Source organism: Nomascus leucogenys, chromosome X (assembly GCF_006542625.1).
Source record: "Nomascus leucogenys isolate Asia chromosome X, Asia_NLE_v1, whole genome shotgun sequence".
Lineage (NCBI taxonomy): Eukaryota > Metazoa > Chordata > Mammalia > Primates > Hylobatidae > Nomascus > Nomascus leucogenys.
In genome coordinates, this window is record NC_044406.1 from 122,261,945 (window position 1) to 122,282,056 (window position 20,112).

The 20,112-nt window shown below is 38.5% G+C and overlaps 1 protein-coding gene across 3 annotated transcripts in view; it reads right to left on the reverse strand.

Annotated features, from left to right (window-relative positions):
• The window catches only part of ARHGEF6 (Rac/Cdc42 guanine nucleotide exchange factor 6), a 119,587-nt gene that overhangs the window by 27,053 nt on the left and 72,422 nt on the right, over positions 1–20,112 (reverse strand). For all 3 annotated transcript variants that reach the window (XM_003272576.3, XM_030807124.1, XM_003272577.3), the window contains 2 exons: positions 18,788–18,883; positions 17,028–17,150 (listed from right to left, as the gene is read on the reverse strand). In XM_003272576.3, coding sequence (XP_003272624.1) covers positions 17,028–17,150; positions 18,788–18,883 — 219 coding nt within the window. The remainder of the gene's footprint in view (positions 1–17,027; positions 17,151–18,787; positions 18,884–20,112) is intronic.

Below are 20,112 nucleotides of genomic sequence, written 5' to 3' on the forward strand. Positions count from 1 at the left end.
GCTACAGTGGGATTCATACTCAGGTCTGAAGCCAAAGCCTCAGGTCTTTTCAGGATACCATACTGGCTCTCTGCAGGACAGCATTTTGTAAACTTTAAAGTAGTCAATGGATGCATTATTACTACTATTATCCCAAGACAAATACCTTGCTAAAATCACATCTTTAAAAACTACCAGTACCTGTGGTTTCCAACTTAATGGAAATTCGATTGATGTTTAATTGCCAACCAAGAGCATAACGTGCATAAAGAAGTTTAAGAATTCATTGCATATAAAATATAATTAGGGAAATAACTCGGGTTTGGAGTGCATTTGAGTAGAAATGTAATTTGGAGAAAATCATTTTCCTAATTTCTTTTCAATTTAGTAAACAAGTTTTATTTTTTCTTTCAGTGACTAAATGACTGCCTGCATCCTCAACATTTTACTCAAATTGATGCAAGAGTTAAAGCAATTAAAAGCAAATGCTAATGTGTACCTTATTATTACCTTCCATGCAGCATTCTAACTTCTAGGCTTGCTAAATATTATAAAACAATTTAAATTTATTTCAATACAACATGAGATCACTATCTTGAATTAAAACACTGGTTCTTCAGAAAAGATAATTTTACTAGGGCAACAAAAGAACAAAATTGTCCTAAAATGCCTTTTATCTATGATAAATAGATCCTAAAAGACACATTTTATTTAGCCAAATAAACATAATACACAAATTAGTATCATTATACACAAATATAATACATAAATATATATTGTTATACCAAAGAACAATCTGTCTTTTAAATGTAGAATTTTATACAGCCCATTTGAAATAGCAGTGGATTAAGACTTGCTTTTCAAGCTTAACATGTTCTGTATATGTGACATGATACAATAGAAGCAGTTCTCAGTGTATAAATGCTGTTTAAAACAACATACATTTATTTCACAGAATGCCTGGTGGATGGGGCTCTGGGATATTCTGGGTTGGACTGGAAAGCTGAAGAAAACTATGTATACTATAATAACACTACAGAGCTTAGCCGTCTCATATAGAAGTGTTTCTGTGGCATCTTTGTATAGGTTTCTAATTTGAATGATCATAACTCTACCTAGCAGAAGGTCAGATATTCCTCCTCTCCACCTCAATTACTCCCCCACCAGCCCTTCAGGGGAAATCACTGTGGCCCAAAAGGGGTGGTGAGGCAAGACGAGCTGGCTGCCACAGCCTCTGGCCAGTGGAAAATTTCAAGAGTGCCACTCACACTGGGTAGAGTGGTTCCCTTTCTTCTCTTTTTCATTTATCCAGCCCCAGAGATTAGGTGGTGTGCTTCTTTTGCTTCTTTTTTTGTCCCCACTCCTTTTTTTTTTTTTTTTGAGACAGTCTTGCTCTGTTGCCCAGGCTGAAGTGCAGCGGTGCGATCTTGGCTCACTGCAACCTCCACCTTCAGGGTTCAAGCGATTCTCTTGCCTCAGCCTCCTGGGTAGCTGGGACTACAGACGCATACCACCACATCCGGCTAATTTTTGTGCTTTTAGTAGAGATGGGGTTTCATTATATTGGCCAGGCTGGTCTCGAACTCCTGACCTCCAGTGATCCACCTGCCTCGGCCACCCAAAGTGCTGGGATTACAGGCGTGAGCCACCGAGCCCAGCCTTGTCCCTACCACTTTTTGTTTGTGATCAGTCTTACTTGCTTCCTTCTCTGGTCCTTCAAAGACAGAAAAGAACAGAACCTAGGCTCAGAATTTTTTCTGTGCTCCTTGCCCCCAGAGCAAGTACACAAGTTTTTGGGGAGTTTCTCAAAGTCTTCATTGCTGGCAACCATGGTAAACAAAGAGTGGAGAGAACAAGAGCAAAAGCACACCACAGCAGAGACGGAAGTGAGGTCCAGATCTGTCTTAGCACCAACTCCTCTTCTCTCTGATCTCTCATTTAACCCTCTCCCTCGTGAAAAAGGATGAATGCCACACTGAAGCAAGCACAGGAGAGAAGCGGGTATTTTTGTAAAAGAGAGGTTATTCCCAGGAAGAAACAGGAGCTACCGTAGCAAGCTAACAGGGGAGAGGGAGGGGAAATCCCGAAAGACCTCACCCAGGGGACAACAAAAGACTAGAGCGGCCATTCAAATATATGCAAATATGGGGACACATCAAGGTTGGGGTCTGATTACATATCCAAATTCAGGCCATACACGACTGCATTTTTAACAAGACACCTGCATGCAATCATACAATTTTAAGGCTGGATCCCTTCTCAGGGCCAATTGTTATAAGCATTCCTGGTATGGTATTGCCACCTAAAGGCCGAAAGGAGGAAGTTCACCTCAACATTACAGCTTCAGCAAGGAAAGAACAGAAATCCACCAATGTCCCTATTTCAGCTGAAATCTTCATCTAAAAAATGTTTAATGTGAATTTTCTGTGACTTTCATTTCACTGTGCTATGACTTTAATAGGTCAGCATAAATTGCCACTAGATGCATGTAAAATAGTTGAGATTATATTAAAAGCACATGTGAGAAAAACCGCAAGTATTTTAATTTTCATCCCTTTTACCTGTAAATAAACCAGTAACATAAAAATTTAGTTCTATGAGGACTCCAGTGAGTCTTCCATCATTTCAAGGGATATTATAAAATTCTCAAAAAACACCATTAACTAAAATTAAACAGGGCGTTATACTTCACCAAAAACTTGAGAATCTTAAATCAACTGTGTAACAAACTTTAAACCATAATGTTTGAGGGAACCTTTACTTAATTTTAATTATAAAATTAAATTCCCAACATAGGTAAATGTAGTCAGTAACATTTTAACACATAGAGTTACAATGGAAACTTCTCTAAACACCACAGAAAGTCTGCCACTTGAGGTAAACCATTTCTTTCCAGTATTCATCCAGAATATTGTTTTCATATCAAAAGGAGAACATGTGCTCATTTTACTGGTGTTAAGGAATTTGCCCTTATATTCACGGGACATTTATGTATTCATCAAAGGAAAAAAGTCTCTGAATCATTTTTTCTTTATTGTAGATATGTAGAAAAGTATGAAAACATTCCTGGAAATGACAAAAACAAATTTAGGACTGTGGTTCACTCTGGTGAGGGAAGAGAAGAGCAGGAAATATTGAAGAGGATACACAGAACTTGAATTGCATCTATAATTTGTTTCTTAAGCTGAATAGTGGGTACGTGGGTGTACTTTATATTATCTCTGTACTTTGTATGCTTGAAATATTTTATACTTTTTTTCCTAAAAAGAAACTAGTAGCTGGTAAGTAGAAGATGTTTAAAGGACACATGGAGCATGGTGACACTGTGCTGGGGGCTTAGTATACATTATTTCATTTCATCCTCACATCAGTCCTGCAAGGTAGGTGGTTTGACCCTCATTTTACAAGTGAGGAAATTAAGGCTTAGAAATGAAGTGAATTGCCTTGGGTAAAACAGCCTCTAAGTGGTAGAATTGTGAAGTGAGACATTAAAAAAGTGGTAAAAAGTTTAGGCTCAGATCAGGCAGGGACACAGAAGGATGTAAAAGGAAATAGTAAGGAGTTCCACTTTTGAGATGGTGGCATGAGATTCACTGGATGCACTACTCAGTTAAAAACAAAAAAGCATAACAGGTGAAAACCATTTAGACCACGCGCAGTGGCTCACACCTGTAATCCCAGCACTTTGGGAGGCTGAGGCAGGAGGATCACTTAAGCCCAGGAGTTTGAGACCAGCAAACTCTGGGCAACACAGTGAAAGCCCTGTCTCTACAATTTTTTTATAATTAGCTGGGTGTGGTGGTGTGTGCCTGTAGTCACAGCTGCTCAGGAGGCTGAGGTGGGAGGATTGCTTGAGCCCAGGAGTTCAAGGCTGCGTTGAGCTATGATTGTATCACTGCACTGCAGCCTGGGTGACAGAGGAAGACCTTGTCTCTAAAAAGCCAATAATAATAAAAATAAAAATAAATAAAATATCTAGAAGTTGTCCTAATGATATAAGATAAATGAAAAAAAGTATTTATTCAGGAAAATCTACTAAAACTCAGTAAGAACAGGGAGAATTTACAGCATTTGAGCTATGACCAGCTCTCCCTTTTCTCCCTCTTCCCAACTCAGCTTGACAGAAGCTCCATTCTGGGCAACTGTGACCAAGTAGAGAGGCCTCCCTGGCCTCTCAGCTACCAGTCAAAAAATATAATATCTCACCAGGAGGGACAGGTCATCAGCACACCTCTCCCCTTCAACTCTGTGTAAAAGAGGCTAAATTCCTCGTGAGTGTGCCTGAGAGGTCGAAAGCTCACTTCACGCAGCCCCCACACAGGTTGGAGAGTAGGCCCAATCACCCTCACCCCAGCCCAAGTGTAGGGTAGAGGGTTCCATGCTGGAAAAGGCAAGCTGGAAGAGGCAACCAGAGGGTACCCATGCTGCCCAGCTCCCAGAGTAGTGAGATTTTGCCCAGAGGGAGACGCAGTCCATGGGAACAGAAGAGTTCTGAAGATCTCCATGAAGAAATTGGTTTTATTTGGAAAAAAGGCATGTGAGGATATTCAAGGAGATTTTGGTAGTAAGCAAATAAAAGGAGGCGGGTAGCTCCTGTCACTTAAGTGCAAAAAAGTAACCCATAGGCCAGCTAGGTCACCAGCGAGAGAACCAGGGAAAAAGACAGCTAGGAAGTGCTAAGAAGGATCAAAAGAAACCTCAAAGTCTGGTCTCAAAAACTGTCTCCAGTTGAACTTAATTAGATCAGATGGTGGAGCAATTTATGCCCCCACGAAATTGCCAAAAATATTAGAGCCAATCAGCTGGAAATTAGGAGAGCCTAACACCTGGGTGTGATACCAAATGGGGCTTAAGAGAGAGATCAGGGAGTGAGACAGTCAAAGACAGCTCTGCTAAGACCACTGTCATTCCAGAGTGACTGCATGCCTGACCAAAGCTGTGCCCTCTGAAGAATGATACCAGAGATTGTATGCTGTGAGCGAAATAGACTTCACTAAAATAGCCAAATCGAGTTACTAAACAAACACATAAGCAAACAACAAAAACATGTCCCAGAGAGTGGGGAATGAAATCAGTATCACAGTTGTGAAATCTAAAATTACCTAAAATGTCTTGTTCTCAACAACAAAAAACAATATGGCACACAAAGAAACAGGAATGTGTAACTTACACAAATAAGAAACAACAGAAATTGTCAGTAAGAGGCAAAATGTCAGACTTAATAAAGTCTTCAAAGTAGCCATTATAAATATGTGCAAAGAACAAAAGGAAACCATGCTTAAAGAAGTAAAGGAAGCTATGATGACAATGTCTCACCACATAGAGAACATCCATAAAGATGTCGAAGTTGTAAACAAAAAGAAAGAAGAACCAAATGAACATTCTAGAGTTTAAAAGTAAAATAACTGAAATTTAAAATTTCATTAGAGGGGCTCAACAGCTGATCTGAACTGGCAGAAGAAAGAATCTGTAAACTTAAAATACATCAATAGAGATTATGAAATATAAAAAGGAGAAAAAAGAATAAAGAAAAATTAATAGAGCCTCAGAGAAATATGGAAAATCTTTAAGCAAAAGAACATATACATAATGGAAGTACTAAAAAGAGAGGAGAGAGAGAATGGAGCAGAAAAAATATGCAAAGAAATAATGACTAAAATTCCCAAATTTGAGAAAAACATCAACCCACACATACAAGAAGCTCAATGAATTTCAAGTAGGATAAATGCAAAGAGGTCCACACTCAAACAAATTATAATAAAAATCCTGAAAGTCAAGGAGAAAACTGAAAGCAGGAAGAGAAGAACAACTCGTCATGGGCTAGAGAACCTAGATAATATTAACAGCTGATTTCTCGTCAGAATCCTGCAGGCAGAAGGCAATGGGATGACATACTCAAAGTACTGAAAGAAACAGAACTGCCAACCAAGAATTCTGTATTCATCCAAACTATCTTTCAAAATGGAAGGTGGAATGAAAACATTCCCAGACAAAAACTGAGAGAATCCTTTCTAAAAAATCCACCTTACAATAAGCATTCAGTGAAGACCTTCAGGCTGAAAGCAAGTAAACCCAGACTTAAATTTAAATTCACATATTAAAACAAAGAGCACCAATAAAGGTAAATATGCAATTATGAAAGACAGTATAAATACATGCTGCTGCTTCTCTTAACTGATATAAAAGCAATTGGACAAAGCAAAATTTTATAATTTCATTGTTGGATCTATACACACATCAATTTAATATATTTGAAAACCACAGCATGAAGGTGATGGGTGGGAGCAAAGGTCTGTTGGAATAAGAATATAATACCAAAGAGTAACACAAATTCACAGGAAAAAATGAAGGGAAATAGAAATGGTAAATAAGAAAGTTAATATAACAAACACTATAAATATATTTTTCCTTTCTTCTCTCGGTTGTATTAATGGACATAAAATTAAATAACAATTATAACATGTATTATTGTGTATATGGAGTTCATATTTATAATAATAATAACAAAAAGGGAAGAGGAAACAGTTATGCAGGAGTCACGTTTTTATATATAACTAGAATTAAGTTAGCATAAAAAATGAAGTCCATTCTGCTAAAATATATATGGAAAGTTTTAGAGTAACCACTAAAAGACACCCCAAAATATAGTGAAATATTGTAGAGAAAATTTATAACAAAAACGTTTAAAATAATAAAAAATTAAAATATAGTGAAAAAATCATTAAAGCACTTCTGATTTCAGCTCTGACATCGGAAGAGCTTGGAAGTCATCACACTATAGTCATAATTTTAAAAAATAGTGAACAAACTGAAAATCAATGACTTTTGTTAGATTTACTGAGAATTGAGATCACAGAAAAAATCACCACCTCAAAATCTGGAGAAACAGTGAATACAGAGAATTACAGCTGAGATTAGCTTCCCTAAAGCAGAAGCCACTGGACCCAGTAACTGGCAGGAACACTTGCATAGTGATTTCAATGAATTCCTGGAGTCTGAATGTGGACCCCAACTTGCGATTTAAAAACTCCTGGAGAACCATCTTGAGGAGGCGGGGCAATGCTTTTGTGGGTTTGGGATCCAAAAACCCAAAAATGTTCTCATAGTGAAGATCAGAGAAAAATCCTCTCATGTTTTGGGGTAGGAGTGGGGGCGGGGTGTAGCATCCATTTTGAAATAATCCCAGAACCTTTTCCAAAACAAAGGCCTGTCTTCCAAGGGAAACTATGTTGCCAAGTCTTATCTGACCTGAGGAAGGTACAATAAGCCAGCTTCAGCCCTCTCTCATCTTCCTGCCATATGTGAGAGGACTAAAAAAGGCTAACTAAGCACGGCTTCTGGAGGTCAATTTCCAGGGACTCAGGTCTACTAAAAAATTGAGACTTGTTCATAACATTATAGAATGTATCCCCTTCCCCAACACCTTATCATCACATTGACAGGGCCCCAATATATAATCACAGTGGATTACAGGGAGGGATCTGCAAGACACAGACTCTATTTAAGAAGCAGCCGGGCGCAGTGGCTCACGCTTGTAATCCCAGCACTTTGGGAGGCCGAGGCGGGCGGATCACGAGGTCAGGAGATCGAGACCACGGTGAAACCCCGTCTCTACTAAAAATACAAAAAAATTTAGCCGGGCATAGTGGCGGGCGCCTGTAGTCCCAGCTACTCGGAGAGGCTGAGGCAGGAGAATGGCGTGAACCCGGGAGGCGGAGCTTGCAGTGAGCCGAGATTGCGCTACTGCACTCCAGCCTGGGCGACAGAGCGAGACTCCGTCTCAAAAAAAAAAAAAAAAAAAAAAAAAAAGAAGCAGTTCTTAAGAAACCCAAAGATAGGCAGGGCGCGGTGGCTCAGGCCTGCAGTCCCAGCAGGATTGGGAGGCTGAGGCAGGTGGATCACTTGAGGTCAGGAGTTTGAGACCAGCCTGGCCAACTTCATGAAACCCTGTCTAAACTAAAAATACAAAAAAATTAGCCAGGTGTGGTGGCACATGCCTGTAATCCCAGCTACTCAGGGGGCTGAGGCATGAACATTGCTTGAACCTGGGAGGCAAAGGTTGCAGTGAGCTGAGATCGTGCCACTGCACTTCAGCCTGGGAGACAGTGAGACAAAAAAAGAGGAAAGAAAGAAAGGAAAGAAAGAAAGAGAGAGAGAGAGAGAGAGAGAAAGAAAGAAAGAAAGAAAGAAAGAAAAGAAAGAGAGAGAGAAAGAAAGAAAGAAGAAAAGAAAGAGAGAGAAAGAAAGAAAGAAAAGAAAGAGAGAGAGAGAGAAAGAAAGAAAAAGAAAGGAAAGAAAGAGAGAGAGAGAAAGAAAGAAAGAAAGCCAAAGTTAATAAGGGAGAAGAAAAGGAAACAAGAAAAATCTAAAGCCCCTCATACTTACAGCTACAGCAAACATTAAACACAGGCAAGATCTTAGTCAGATTAACAGAAAACCTCACAGTAAACACCTAGTTACCTCAGTTCCTATTACTTAATTTATCATGTCTGCCTTCCAACAAAAAATTACAAGGCATGCCGAAAGGCAAGAAAAAAACAGTCTGAGGAGACAAAGCAAGCTTTAGAATCAGACTCAGATATGACACAGATTTTGGAATTATTAGGGAATTCAAAATAACTATGCTTAATATGTTAGAGGTTCTAACGGATAAAGATAGACAACATGTAATAAAAGATGGATAATGTAAGCAGAGTGATAGAAACCCTAAGAAATGATCAAAAGAAAATGCCTGAAATAAAAAACACTGTGACAGAAGTGAAGAATGCCTTTGATAGTCTAACAAATAGGCTAAACATAGCTGAGGAAACAGTGAGCTTCAAGATATGTCAATAGAAATTTCCTAAACTTAAATGTAAAGAAAAAAATGTTAAATGGAAGAGAATATACAAAAACTGTGGAACAAGTACAAAAGGTGTAACATTTGCATAATGGGAATATAGACAGAAAAGAAAGAGAAAAGAGAAGAAATATTTAAAATGTTGACCCTATTAGGCCAAGAATTTTGCAAAATTATTGACAGATCCCAAACTGCAGATCCAGATATCTCAGAGAACACCAAGCAGGATATATAGCAAAACATATCTACACCTAGCCATTTCATATTCAAGCTGCAGAAAGGCAAAAGCAACAAGAAAATCTTGAAAGAAGCCAGAGAGGGAAAAACACCTTACCTATAGAGGAACAAGGATAAGAATTATATCAGACTTCTCATTATAAACCATGCAAACAACAGAATGGAATGAAATATTTAAAGTGTTGAAGAAAAAAATGACAACCTAGAATTCTGAATACTTTCTCAAACAAACAAAAAATGTGGGAAATTGTGGCCAGACGACTTGCCTTGCAAAAATGTTAAAAGAAGTTCTTCAGAGAGAAGGAAAGTGATATAGATTTAAAAACAACAAACAAAACTTGGATATACATGGAAAAAAGTATTGGAAAAATAATAAATCCAGGTAAAACAAAATATTTCATTTTTCTTTTTTTTTTTTTTTTGAGATGGAGTCTCGCTCTGTTGCCTAGGCTGGAGTGCAGTGGTGCCATCTCGGCTCACTGCAAGCTCCGCCTCCCAGGTTCATGCCATTCTCCTGCCTCAGCCTCCCTAGTAGCTGGGACTACAGGCGCCCGCCACCACGCCTGGCTAATTTTTTGTATTTTTAGTAGAGACGGGGTTTCGCCGTGTTAGCCAGGATGGTCTCAATCTCCTGACCTCGTGATCCGCCCACCTTGGCCTCCCAAAGTGCTGGGATTACAGGCGTGAGCCACTGCACCTTGCCTCATTTTTCTTATACTTAATTGATTTAATAGATAATTGTTCAAAGTAATAATAGCAACAGTGTATTGGGTGATTTTACTTTATGGAAAAGTGAAATGAATTACAATAATATTATAAGGGATAAGAGGGAGGAATTGAGAGTATTCTGTTATAAGTTACCTATGAAATGGTGTAGTGTTATGTGAAAGTGTTGTTAGATTTAGCCATAAATACATAACATAAACTCTAGGGATACTGGTAAAAATTTTTAAAGAGAGTATAATATGCTAAGAGAAAAGTGGAAATAAAATAATATAAAATGTTTACTAAAAACAGAAAAGGCAGACAAAGAGAGGTAAAAAAGAAACAAAGAACAATTGCAATGAATAGAAAACATGGCAGATACTAATCCAAATATATAAATAATCACTTAACATGTGAATTTTCTAAATACGCCAATTAAAAGAATGAGACTGTCAGAGTGGATTAAGAAACAAGACTCAACTATATTGTCTACAACATATATTTTAATCTATGACAATTAAAAGTAAAGAGATGAAGAAGGATATATCCTATTAACAATAATTGAAAGAAAGCTGGACTAGCTGCATTAATTTCAGAGAAAGCAGATTTCAGATCAGGGAAAATTATCAGAGATAAAAAGGGAAAAATATACAATGACAAAAGGGCAAATTCTCCCACAAAACATAATAATCTTTAATGTGAATGCACCTAACAACAGAGTATCAAAATACATGAAACAAAAATTGATAGAACTGAAAAGAGAGATAAATCTACTATTGTGGTTAGACTTTAACATCTCTCTATCAGGAATTGACAGATCCAGCAGCAGAAAATTAGTAAGCAGACAGTTGAACTGAATAGAACCATCAATCAAGTGGTTCTAATTAACATTTGTAGAATATTTCATTCAACAACAGCCACACTTTCTTCTCACACTCACATGGAGCATTCACCAAGACAGACCACGTTATGAGCCATAAAACACAACTTCAATTTGTAAGAATAGAAATCAACAAATGGTGCTGGGACAACTAGATATCCACATGCAAAAGAATAAAATGGAACCATATGCACAAATTAACTCAAAATTAATTAAAGACCTAAACATAAAAGCTAAGATTATAAAACTCTAAGAAAATAAATAGGCATGAATCTACATGACCTGGATTAGGCAATAATTTCTTAGATATAACACCAAAAGTGCAAGCAACAACAACAAAATGACATATTGGACATCATCAAAATTAAAATGTAAAATCAAAATTTTTGTGCTTCAGAGGACACCATCAAGAAACTGAAAAGACAACCCAAAAAATGAAAGCACATTTTTTCAAATCATATATAGGCACACCTCATTTTATTGCACTGTACTTTATTGAACTTCACAGATAATTGCATTTTTTACAAACTGAAGTTTTGTGGCAACAGTGTGCCGAGCAAGTCTATCGGTGCCATTTTTCCAAAAGTCTGTACTCACTTTGTGTCTATGTGTCATATTTTGGTAATTCTTACAATACTCCAAACTTTTTTTATTTTTTTTATTTTTTTTTCCTGAGACGGAGTTTCACTCTTGTTGCCCAGGCTGGAGTGCAATGGCGCAATCTCGGCTCACGGCAACCTCCACCTCCCAGGTTCAAGTGAGTCTCCTACCTCAGCCTCCCAAGTAGCTGGAATTACAGCCATGTGCCAGCATGCCCGGCTAATTTTGTATTTTTAGTACAGACAGGGTTTCTCCATGTTGGTCAGGCTGGTCTCAAACTCCCGACCTCAGGTGATCCACCTGCCTTGGCCTCCCAAAGTCTGGGATTACAGGCATGAGCCACCATGCCTGACCACAATACTCCAAACTTTTTCATTATTATTATATCTGTTATGGAGATCTGTGATCAGTGATCTTTGATGTCACTATTGTAACTGTTTGGGGGCACTATGAACCATGCACATATAAGAGTGAATTTAATCAATAAATGTTGTGTGTGTTCTGACTGCTCCACCCACCAGCCATTCCCTCTTCCCCCTCTCTCTTCTAGGGCCTCCTTATTCCCTGAGATACAACAAAATTGAAATCAGGCCAATTAATAATCCTACAGTGGCCTCTAAGTCTTCAAGTGAAAGGAAGAGTCACACGTCTCTCACTTGAAATCAAAAGCTAGAAATGATTCAGCTTAGTGAGGCAGGCATGTCAAAAGCCGAGATATGCTGAAATCTGGGCCTCTTGCACCAGTCAGCCAAGTTATGAATGCAAAGGAAAAGTTATTGAAGGAAATTAAAGTGATACTCCTGTGAACACACAAATGATAAGACAGCGAAGCAGCCATATTATTGTATGGAGAAAGTTTGTGTGGTCTGGATAGAAGATCAAATCAGCCACAACATTCCCTTAAGCCAAGGCCTAATACAGAGCAAGACCTGAACTCTCATCAATTCTATGAAGGCTGGGAGAGGTGAGAAAGGTGCAGAAGAAAAGTTTGAAGCTAGCAGAAGTTGGTTCATGAAGTTTAAAGAAAGAAGCCATCTCCTTAGCAAAAAAAAGTGCAAGGTGAAGAAGCAGGTGCTGATGGAGAAGCTGCAGCAAGTTATCCAGGAGATCTAAGATCATTGATGAATGTGCCTACACTAAACAATAGGTTTTCAATGTAGAGGAAACAGCCTTCTATTAAAAGAAGATGCCATCTAGGACTTTCATAGCTAGAGAGGAGAAATCAATGCCTGGCTTCAAAGCTTCAAAAAACAGGCTGACTCTCTTGTTAGGAGCTAAAGCAGCTGATGACATTAAGTTGAAGCCAGTGCTCATTTACAATTCTGAAAATCCTAGGGCCCTTAAAAATGAATCATGCTAAATCTATTCTGCCTGTGTTCTATAAATGAAACAACAAAACCTACATAACAGCATATCTGTTTACAGCATGGTTTACTATTTTAAGCCCACTCTTGAGATCTGCTGCTCAGAAAAAAAAAATTCCTTTCAAAATATTACTGCTCATTGACAATGCACATGGTCAACCTAGAGCTCTGATGGAGATGTACAAGGAGATTAATGTTGTTTTCATGCCTGCTAACACATTCATTTGCAGTGCCTGATCAAGGAGTAATTCTGACTTTCAAGTCTTGTTATTTAAGAAGTACATTTCAGAAGGCTATGTATAACTGCCATAGTGATTCCTCTGATGGATCTGGGAAAAGTAAATTGAAAACCTTCTGGAAAAGAATCACCATTCTAGATGCCATTAAGAATATTTGTGGAGGAGGTCGAAATTTCAATATTAACAGGAGTTTGGAAGAAGTTGATTCCAACCCTCATGGACAACTTTGAGGGGTTCGAGACTTCAGTGGAGGAAGTAACTGAAGATGTGGTAGAAACAGCAAGAGAACTAGGATTAGAAGTGGAGCCTAAAGACGTGACTAAGTTGCTGCAATCTCATGATCAAACTTGAATAGATGAGGTGGTGCTTCTTATGGATGAGCAAAGAAAGTGGTCTCTTAAGATGGAATCTATTTGTCATGAAGATGCTGTGAACACTATTGAAATGACAACTAAGAATTTAGTATTCCATAAACTTAGTTGATAAAGCAGTGACTGGTTTTGAAAAGACTGCAATTTTGAAAGAAGTTCTACCATGGGTAAAATGCTGTCAAACAGAATCACGTGCTACAGAGAAATCTTTCATGAAAGGAAGAATCCATCGATGTGGCAAACTTCATTGGTGTATTATTTTAAGAATTTTCCCCAACCACCCCAACCTTTAGCAACCACCACTCTGATAATTTAGCAAGCATCAACGTTGAGAGAAAACTGTCCACTAACAAAAAGATTATAACTTGCTGAAGGCTCAGATGACCATTAGCATTTTTTATCAATAAAGTATTTTTTTTTGAGACGGAGTCTTGCTCTGTCACCCAGTCTGGAGTGAAGTGGCATGATCTCAGCTCACTGCAACCTCCGCCTCCCGGGTTCAAGCGATTCTCCTGTCTCAGCCTCCTGAGTAGCTGGGGTTACAGGCATGTACCACCATGCCTGGCTAATTTTTGTATTTTTAGTAGAGACGGGGTTTCACCATGTTGGCCAGTCTGGTCTCAAACTCCTGACCTCAAGTGATCTGCCCACCTCAGCCTCCCAAAGTGCTGGGATTACAGGCATGAGCCACCACGCCCAGCCAATAAGGTATTCTTAATTAAGGAATGTACCTTGCTTTTTTAGACATAATGCTATTGCACACTTAATAGACTACAGTAGAGTGTAAATATAACTTTTATATTCATTTGGAAACCAAAAGGTTCATGTGACTCACTTCATTGCAATATTCACTTCACTGTCGTGGTTTGGATCCAAATGCACAGTATCTCCAAGGTAGACATGTATCTGGTTAGAATCTATTATCCAGAATATATAAAGAACTGTTGCAACTCAACAATGAAAAGACAGCTAACTGAATTTTTTAAATGAGCAAAAGATTTAAATAGACATATTCCCAAAGAAGACATTAAAATAGCCAATAAGCAAGATGAAAAGATGCGCAACATCATTAGCCATTAATAATGAGTGACTGTTACTGGGGACGGGTTTTTAGAGGGGAGTAATAAAAATGTTCTGGAGCTAGACAGTGGTGATGGCCACACACTTGTGAATATATTAAAAACCACTGAATTGCATAGTTTAACATCGTGAATTTTATGTTATATAAATTATATCTCAATAAAAGTACACATAACCCAATTTAAAAACAGGCTAAGGATCTGAATAGACATTTCTTTGAATGAAGGCATACGAACTTCCAGTAGGTACATGAAAGATGCTGTATTAGTCCGTTTTCACACTGCTATAAAGATACTATCTGAGACTGGGTAATTTATAAACAAAGGAGGTTTAATTGACTCACCGTTCCACATGGCTGGGGAGGCCTCAGGAAACTTACAATCATGGTGGAAGGCAAAGGAAAGGCAAGTACTTCCTTCATAAGGTGGCAGGAAAGACAGCAAGAGCGACGGGGGAAGAGCCCCTTATAAAACCTTCAGATCTCATGAGAACTCCCTCACTATCATAAGAACAGCATGGGGGAAACCACCATGATCCAGTCACCTCCCACCTGGTCCCTCCCTCGACATGTAGGGTTGACAATTCAAGATGAGATTTGGGTGGGGACATAGAACCAAACCATATCAGATGCTCAATATCGTTATTCCTGAGGAAAATGCATATCAATCTCACCATGAGAAACCACTTCATATCCACTAATATGTCTATAATCAAAAAGACTGACAATAACAAATGTTTGGTGAGGGTGTGGAGAAAATGAAACCCTCATACACAGATAGTGAGAAAATAAATTGATGCAGTGACTTTGTTTTGTTGTTGTTGCTGTTGTTGTTTTGTTTTTGTTTTGTTTTTTGTCTGAGGCAGAGTCTTGCTCTGTCAAGTGAAGCCAAGGTGGGCAGATCATTTGAGGTCAGGAGTTCGAGATCAGCCTGGCCAACATGGTGAAACCCCAACTCTACAAAAATTAGCTGGTCATGGTTGTGCACGCCTGTAATCCCAGGTACTCTGGAGGCTGAGGCAGGAGAATCGCTTGAACCTGGGAGGCGGAGGTTGCAGTTGCGCTCCAGCCTCGGTGACAGAGCAAGACTCTGTCAAAAAAAAAAAAGGAAGGGAAGGGAAGGGAAGGGGAGGGGAGGGGAGGGGAGGGAGAAAAGAAAAGGGTAACTTTCTATTGCTTAAGCCGGGTGGTAGATACACAGGTGCTCATTTTATTGTGATCCTTTAAATTTGCATTTACATTATTCTTTCTGTGGATAAAATATATGTCTCAATAAAAACATTTTTTAGAAGTCTGACAGACCTGGATTCTGGCTCAACCACTTAAGATCTATGAGTTCTTGGGCACATTACTTAACCTAAGCCTTCCAATGTCTTATCTGTAAAGCAGGGGTGGTAATAATAATAACTCCCTCATAGGCTTTTACATCATGTGCCTGGCACATTGTCAGTGCTATTACTAGCTAATGTTAGCTATAAGCAGTTGAGCCACTTGCCTAAAAATTCCAGGTTCATGACCTCTCTTTCTTTAAACTCCAATTTCCATATTTGCTATTCCATAAGAGTTCAAAATTTATCAGAGGAATAAAATTGACCTTCAAGCAGGACTTACTGCGTTCAACCTTTAAAATGTCCTTACATAACATCTTTGTAAAGTCAATAAATATTGCACCTTAATAGACCAGGACAAGAACCAAAATTTCTGTCATTTCTGGAGGCTCATGTCAACTAATGTTCTAGCCTAGCTCTGGGAGCTCAAATCTAGGTCAGATTAAAAGAATATTCTTTTCAGTCTTGAACAGCTTCCAGAATCCATGTCCATTCTGCATCTTAGTCTCCAAGTTAAGTCAAGAGTCTCTTATGTTGGACTTGCTTTTGTCCCACCTGGATTTCCAGCATATGACTTCGAAGGTAAAATTCTGTCATCAAGCCTATCCTACAGTTTTCTGGCCCAGATGAATGTGTCAGTGAATGTGTCAGGGGTGGGTAGTCAGAAGCTAAGGATGGCAGGAGAGGTGTGACACTTATCTAGGTCCCTTGCAAGGACTCGTATTCTTAAAGGAGACACTATTCTATTGTTCATCATGAATCGGAAGCAACTTATATTCATGTATAATTATTATCAGAGCCCTTTGCTTAAAGTATCTGTCACACAGCTCACACCTGCTTTGTAGCTACATCATTGCCTAAAACTTTCTCTAAGCAGACAAGGGAAGGCAAAAAGAGATGAACCTACGCAGTTTAGCTATGTGTCAGCAACTCAGATAAAACATTCATTGGGGCAGAGGAAAGCTAAATGATAGGCTCCAAATAGAATTTTGCTTCAGGAAAGCTCTCTCTGACCCTTTCTTCACATCCCACTAAGTTGATATCATGTTAATGTTATCTCACAGAACCCTTTTAATTTACTGTTTCATAATATGACATGTTTACAACGTTTAATTTAATATCTGCATTTCCCTCAAGATTCTGTGCTCAATGAGGGGAGGGACCTCCTCCTCCTTGTTCATTCCTGTATCCCCATCAGCTGGTACAGGGCCTTGCACATAGTAGGTGCTCAAGAATTTATTCTTTGGATTAATGGGCAATCAATCCATGTAACAATGAATCAATTCCTGGCATCATGAACAGGGATAATTAAGAGTCCAACTGAAGACCTTGGATTTCCAAATGACGTGGTCCTAAGAAAGGATCTCATTGCAAAACCACCTAGTTGGGGAAATGTTAACTATTTACCTGTGCTGAGTGAGCACATTTACAGCTGAAGGGTGGTTTGCACAGTAAGCCAGATACATAGATTTAAAATGAGGCATGAGACTCAGTAGACAACCTCCTACTTTGTGCTGGTTTTCTGGAAACCTGTAAACAAAATGGACAAAACACAGAATGTAAAATAGGAAACAGGAGGCAAAGGAAGATTATTCCAATTAAATCTGGCAGCATGAAAGCCTTCTGAATATTTTGCCAAGGTTAAAAGAGAAACTATATTATAACCATTTTACCCATGAAACTCAAATTCTTGCCCACTGCTTTAAACTCTAGCCACCAAACATAGTTCTAATACATAGGGTCAGATACTTACTTGGAATTAGTAGGTATGGTTGCTTGTTTGTTTTTAAGATGATTATTTTCAAATTTAGCTGGGTACACTAAAAATATTCTTGGTTAATTTATCTAAAGTTTGAATACAGACAAAACTAATCAAATCCAAAAATGACATACCACAAAAGAATATTATGTAATCTTGGAGGTCTGGTGTTTGCTAGGCAGGGTGGCCTCAAAAGTTTTTAAATTAATGTTTTAAATTATAAGCCACCTGTCTTCATTTGTAGAAAAATCAGAAAAGCATAATAAGAAAAATGAATTTCTCAGACTCCCACCATTTGGAGATACTGACTCTAAAAATGTTGACATGCTTCTTGGGCTTTTTTCTACATGTTTCTCTATAAAATGGAAAACATAAGGATTATGAATCTAGTTTGTAATCTGCCCTTCTCACTTAGTGAACATCTTTGCATATCAATAATCTAGACCCCCTTGGCCCCTCAAGTCCCTTTAGTGTGCGTCCTCTCCATCTTTCTCCCTGGACAACCACCTGTGTCCCATTAAGCTTAAATAACAGGTAATCACCTCAGTTTCCCTAGAGAGATGAAAGCTGCCAACTTCTTCAAGATATGCTGCTTGAAAAATTAGTCTTTCTATAGAAACATATTGACTGATGATCATTATAGTTCACTGTAGTATGAGGTTAAACATCTGGACAATCTAGCTAGCCATCAAAAATGTGTTGGTTCACATAAAGATATACTTTTCCTTCCCCCACTTTCTGTGTGTTTCAACTCTTAATATAATAGACATAATATCAGGAGCAATTCAAAGACACCAAATCTGTGAAACTGAAAGAATCATTTGAATGACTTTTCCAAGTAATTTGCAATGTACAAAAGAAAATATGTAATCAGTGCCAGAGGTGTCATTCATGGTCAATTAAGACCTTATGTGTCTCCAGGGAGGAGACCATCACACACTGGGGCCTGTCAGGGAGTGGGGGGAAAGGGGAGGGAGAGCATTAGGACAAATACCTAATGCATGCGGGGCTTAATCCTGGATGACGGGTTGATGGGTGCAGCAAACCACCATGGCGCATGTATACCTATGTGACAAACCTGCACGTTCAGCACATGTATCCCAGAACTTTAAGGAACATTAAAAAAAAAGACCTTATTTGTCTCTAATACTGACCAGAAACAGCAAACTGATGTATTTTTTAAATAAAGTCAAAAGTAATTTACGAGACACAGAATTCTAATATACAATTGGTGGTTTGACACTGTGAACACTGCCACCTAGTACACTGTCTATGTATTGCTACTTTGTTCAAAGCTGTAACAAATACCTAACTATGAAGTGTCCTTATCAAAGGCAACAGGTAAAAGGAAAACAAAACACAAACAGCAATGTTGCTGGCTATCCTATCAGAAATATGCCGCACTTACTTTGAACATTCTTCCAAGGCTTGGCAGAGCGTCTGTTGAAATGTGCATACTTCCTCGAAGTTTCCCAGTAAAGATGTAACCTCCACAGTACTCAGACTGAAAAACAAATACAGTACATGTAGTTATCTATTCTAGTCTAGTTGGCTAATAGTTTGCTAATATATGGTAAATACAAGGGAAGTAATCCCTATATTTTAACTTTTGCTTTTTAATTTGTAACAACTCTATTGTCTTAGGCAACTTCTTAAGCTTCTCCCCTTGATTTTCTTTTATATAATAAGAATAATGATCCTAAAGAAATGGAGTGGTCGTAAGGGACATTTAGGTATTTTATAAAGCAACAGGTAAATTCAAACAAGTGCTTAATACTGAAGTATATAAATAGATAAAAATACATCATAGCTGTGAATAAGTGTAAAAAACTCTTGAGTACCTTCCTCTGGATGAACTGGAAAAGTAATTGAAAGATATTATATATGCTCATATAATACACAAGAAAAAATAGCAAAATCAACTTTCTCCTAAACTAAAATGCTCATACATCAATTAAAGGAAATCTTTATGAGATGAAGTAGGAGGAAAAAAATAGTACTGATTTGTTTGTTTGTTTTTGGAGTGGAGTGAAGTCAAATAAAAGCAAACTGAACCACTTTATCCAGGGCCTCTGTGTGAAGAATGTTCTTATCCATTCCTCCCCTACCAAACAGTAAGTGATAATAATAACAAGAGCCGACACACATAGAGCACTGAACACTTACACAAGCATTTTACAATTAAAACCTCATTTTAACCTTATAATAACTCTATAAGGTAGGTATTATGCCAGTGCTGTTTCCATTTTACAGGTGGGGAAACCCAGGCATAGAGAGGTTAAGCAAATCATCCAAAGCTACAAAGCCAGGAAATGCCAAAGACAGAAATTGAACCAAAACATTCTAGCTGCAGAGTCCATGCTCTTAACCACTTTTTGGGAGAAAACGTTTCTGAAGATTTGTTTAAAAAGCCAAGGTTGGGCTGGGCGTGGTGGCTCACCCTTGTAATCCCAGCACCTTGGGAGGCCGAGGCGGGTGGATCACTTGAACCCAGGAATTCGAAACCAGCCTGGCCGACATGGTGAAACCCCATCTATCCTAAAAATACAAAGAATTAGCCGAGTGTGGTGGCAGTCGCCTGTAATTCCAGCTACTCGGGAGGCTGAGGCAGAAGAATTGCTTGAACCCGGGAGGCGGAGGTTGCAGTGAGCTGAGATCGTGCCACTGCACTCCAGGCTGGGTGATGGAGTAAGACTCTGTCAAAAAAAAAAAAAAAAAAAAGCCCATGTCTGC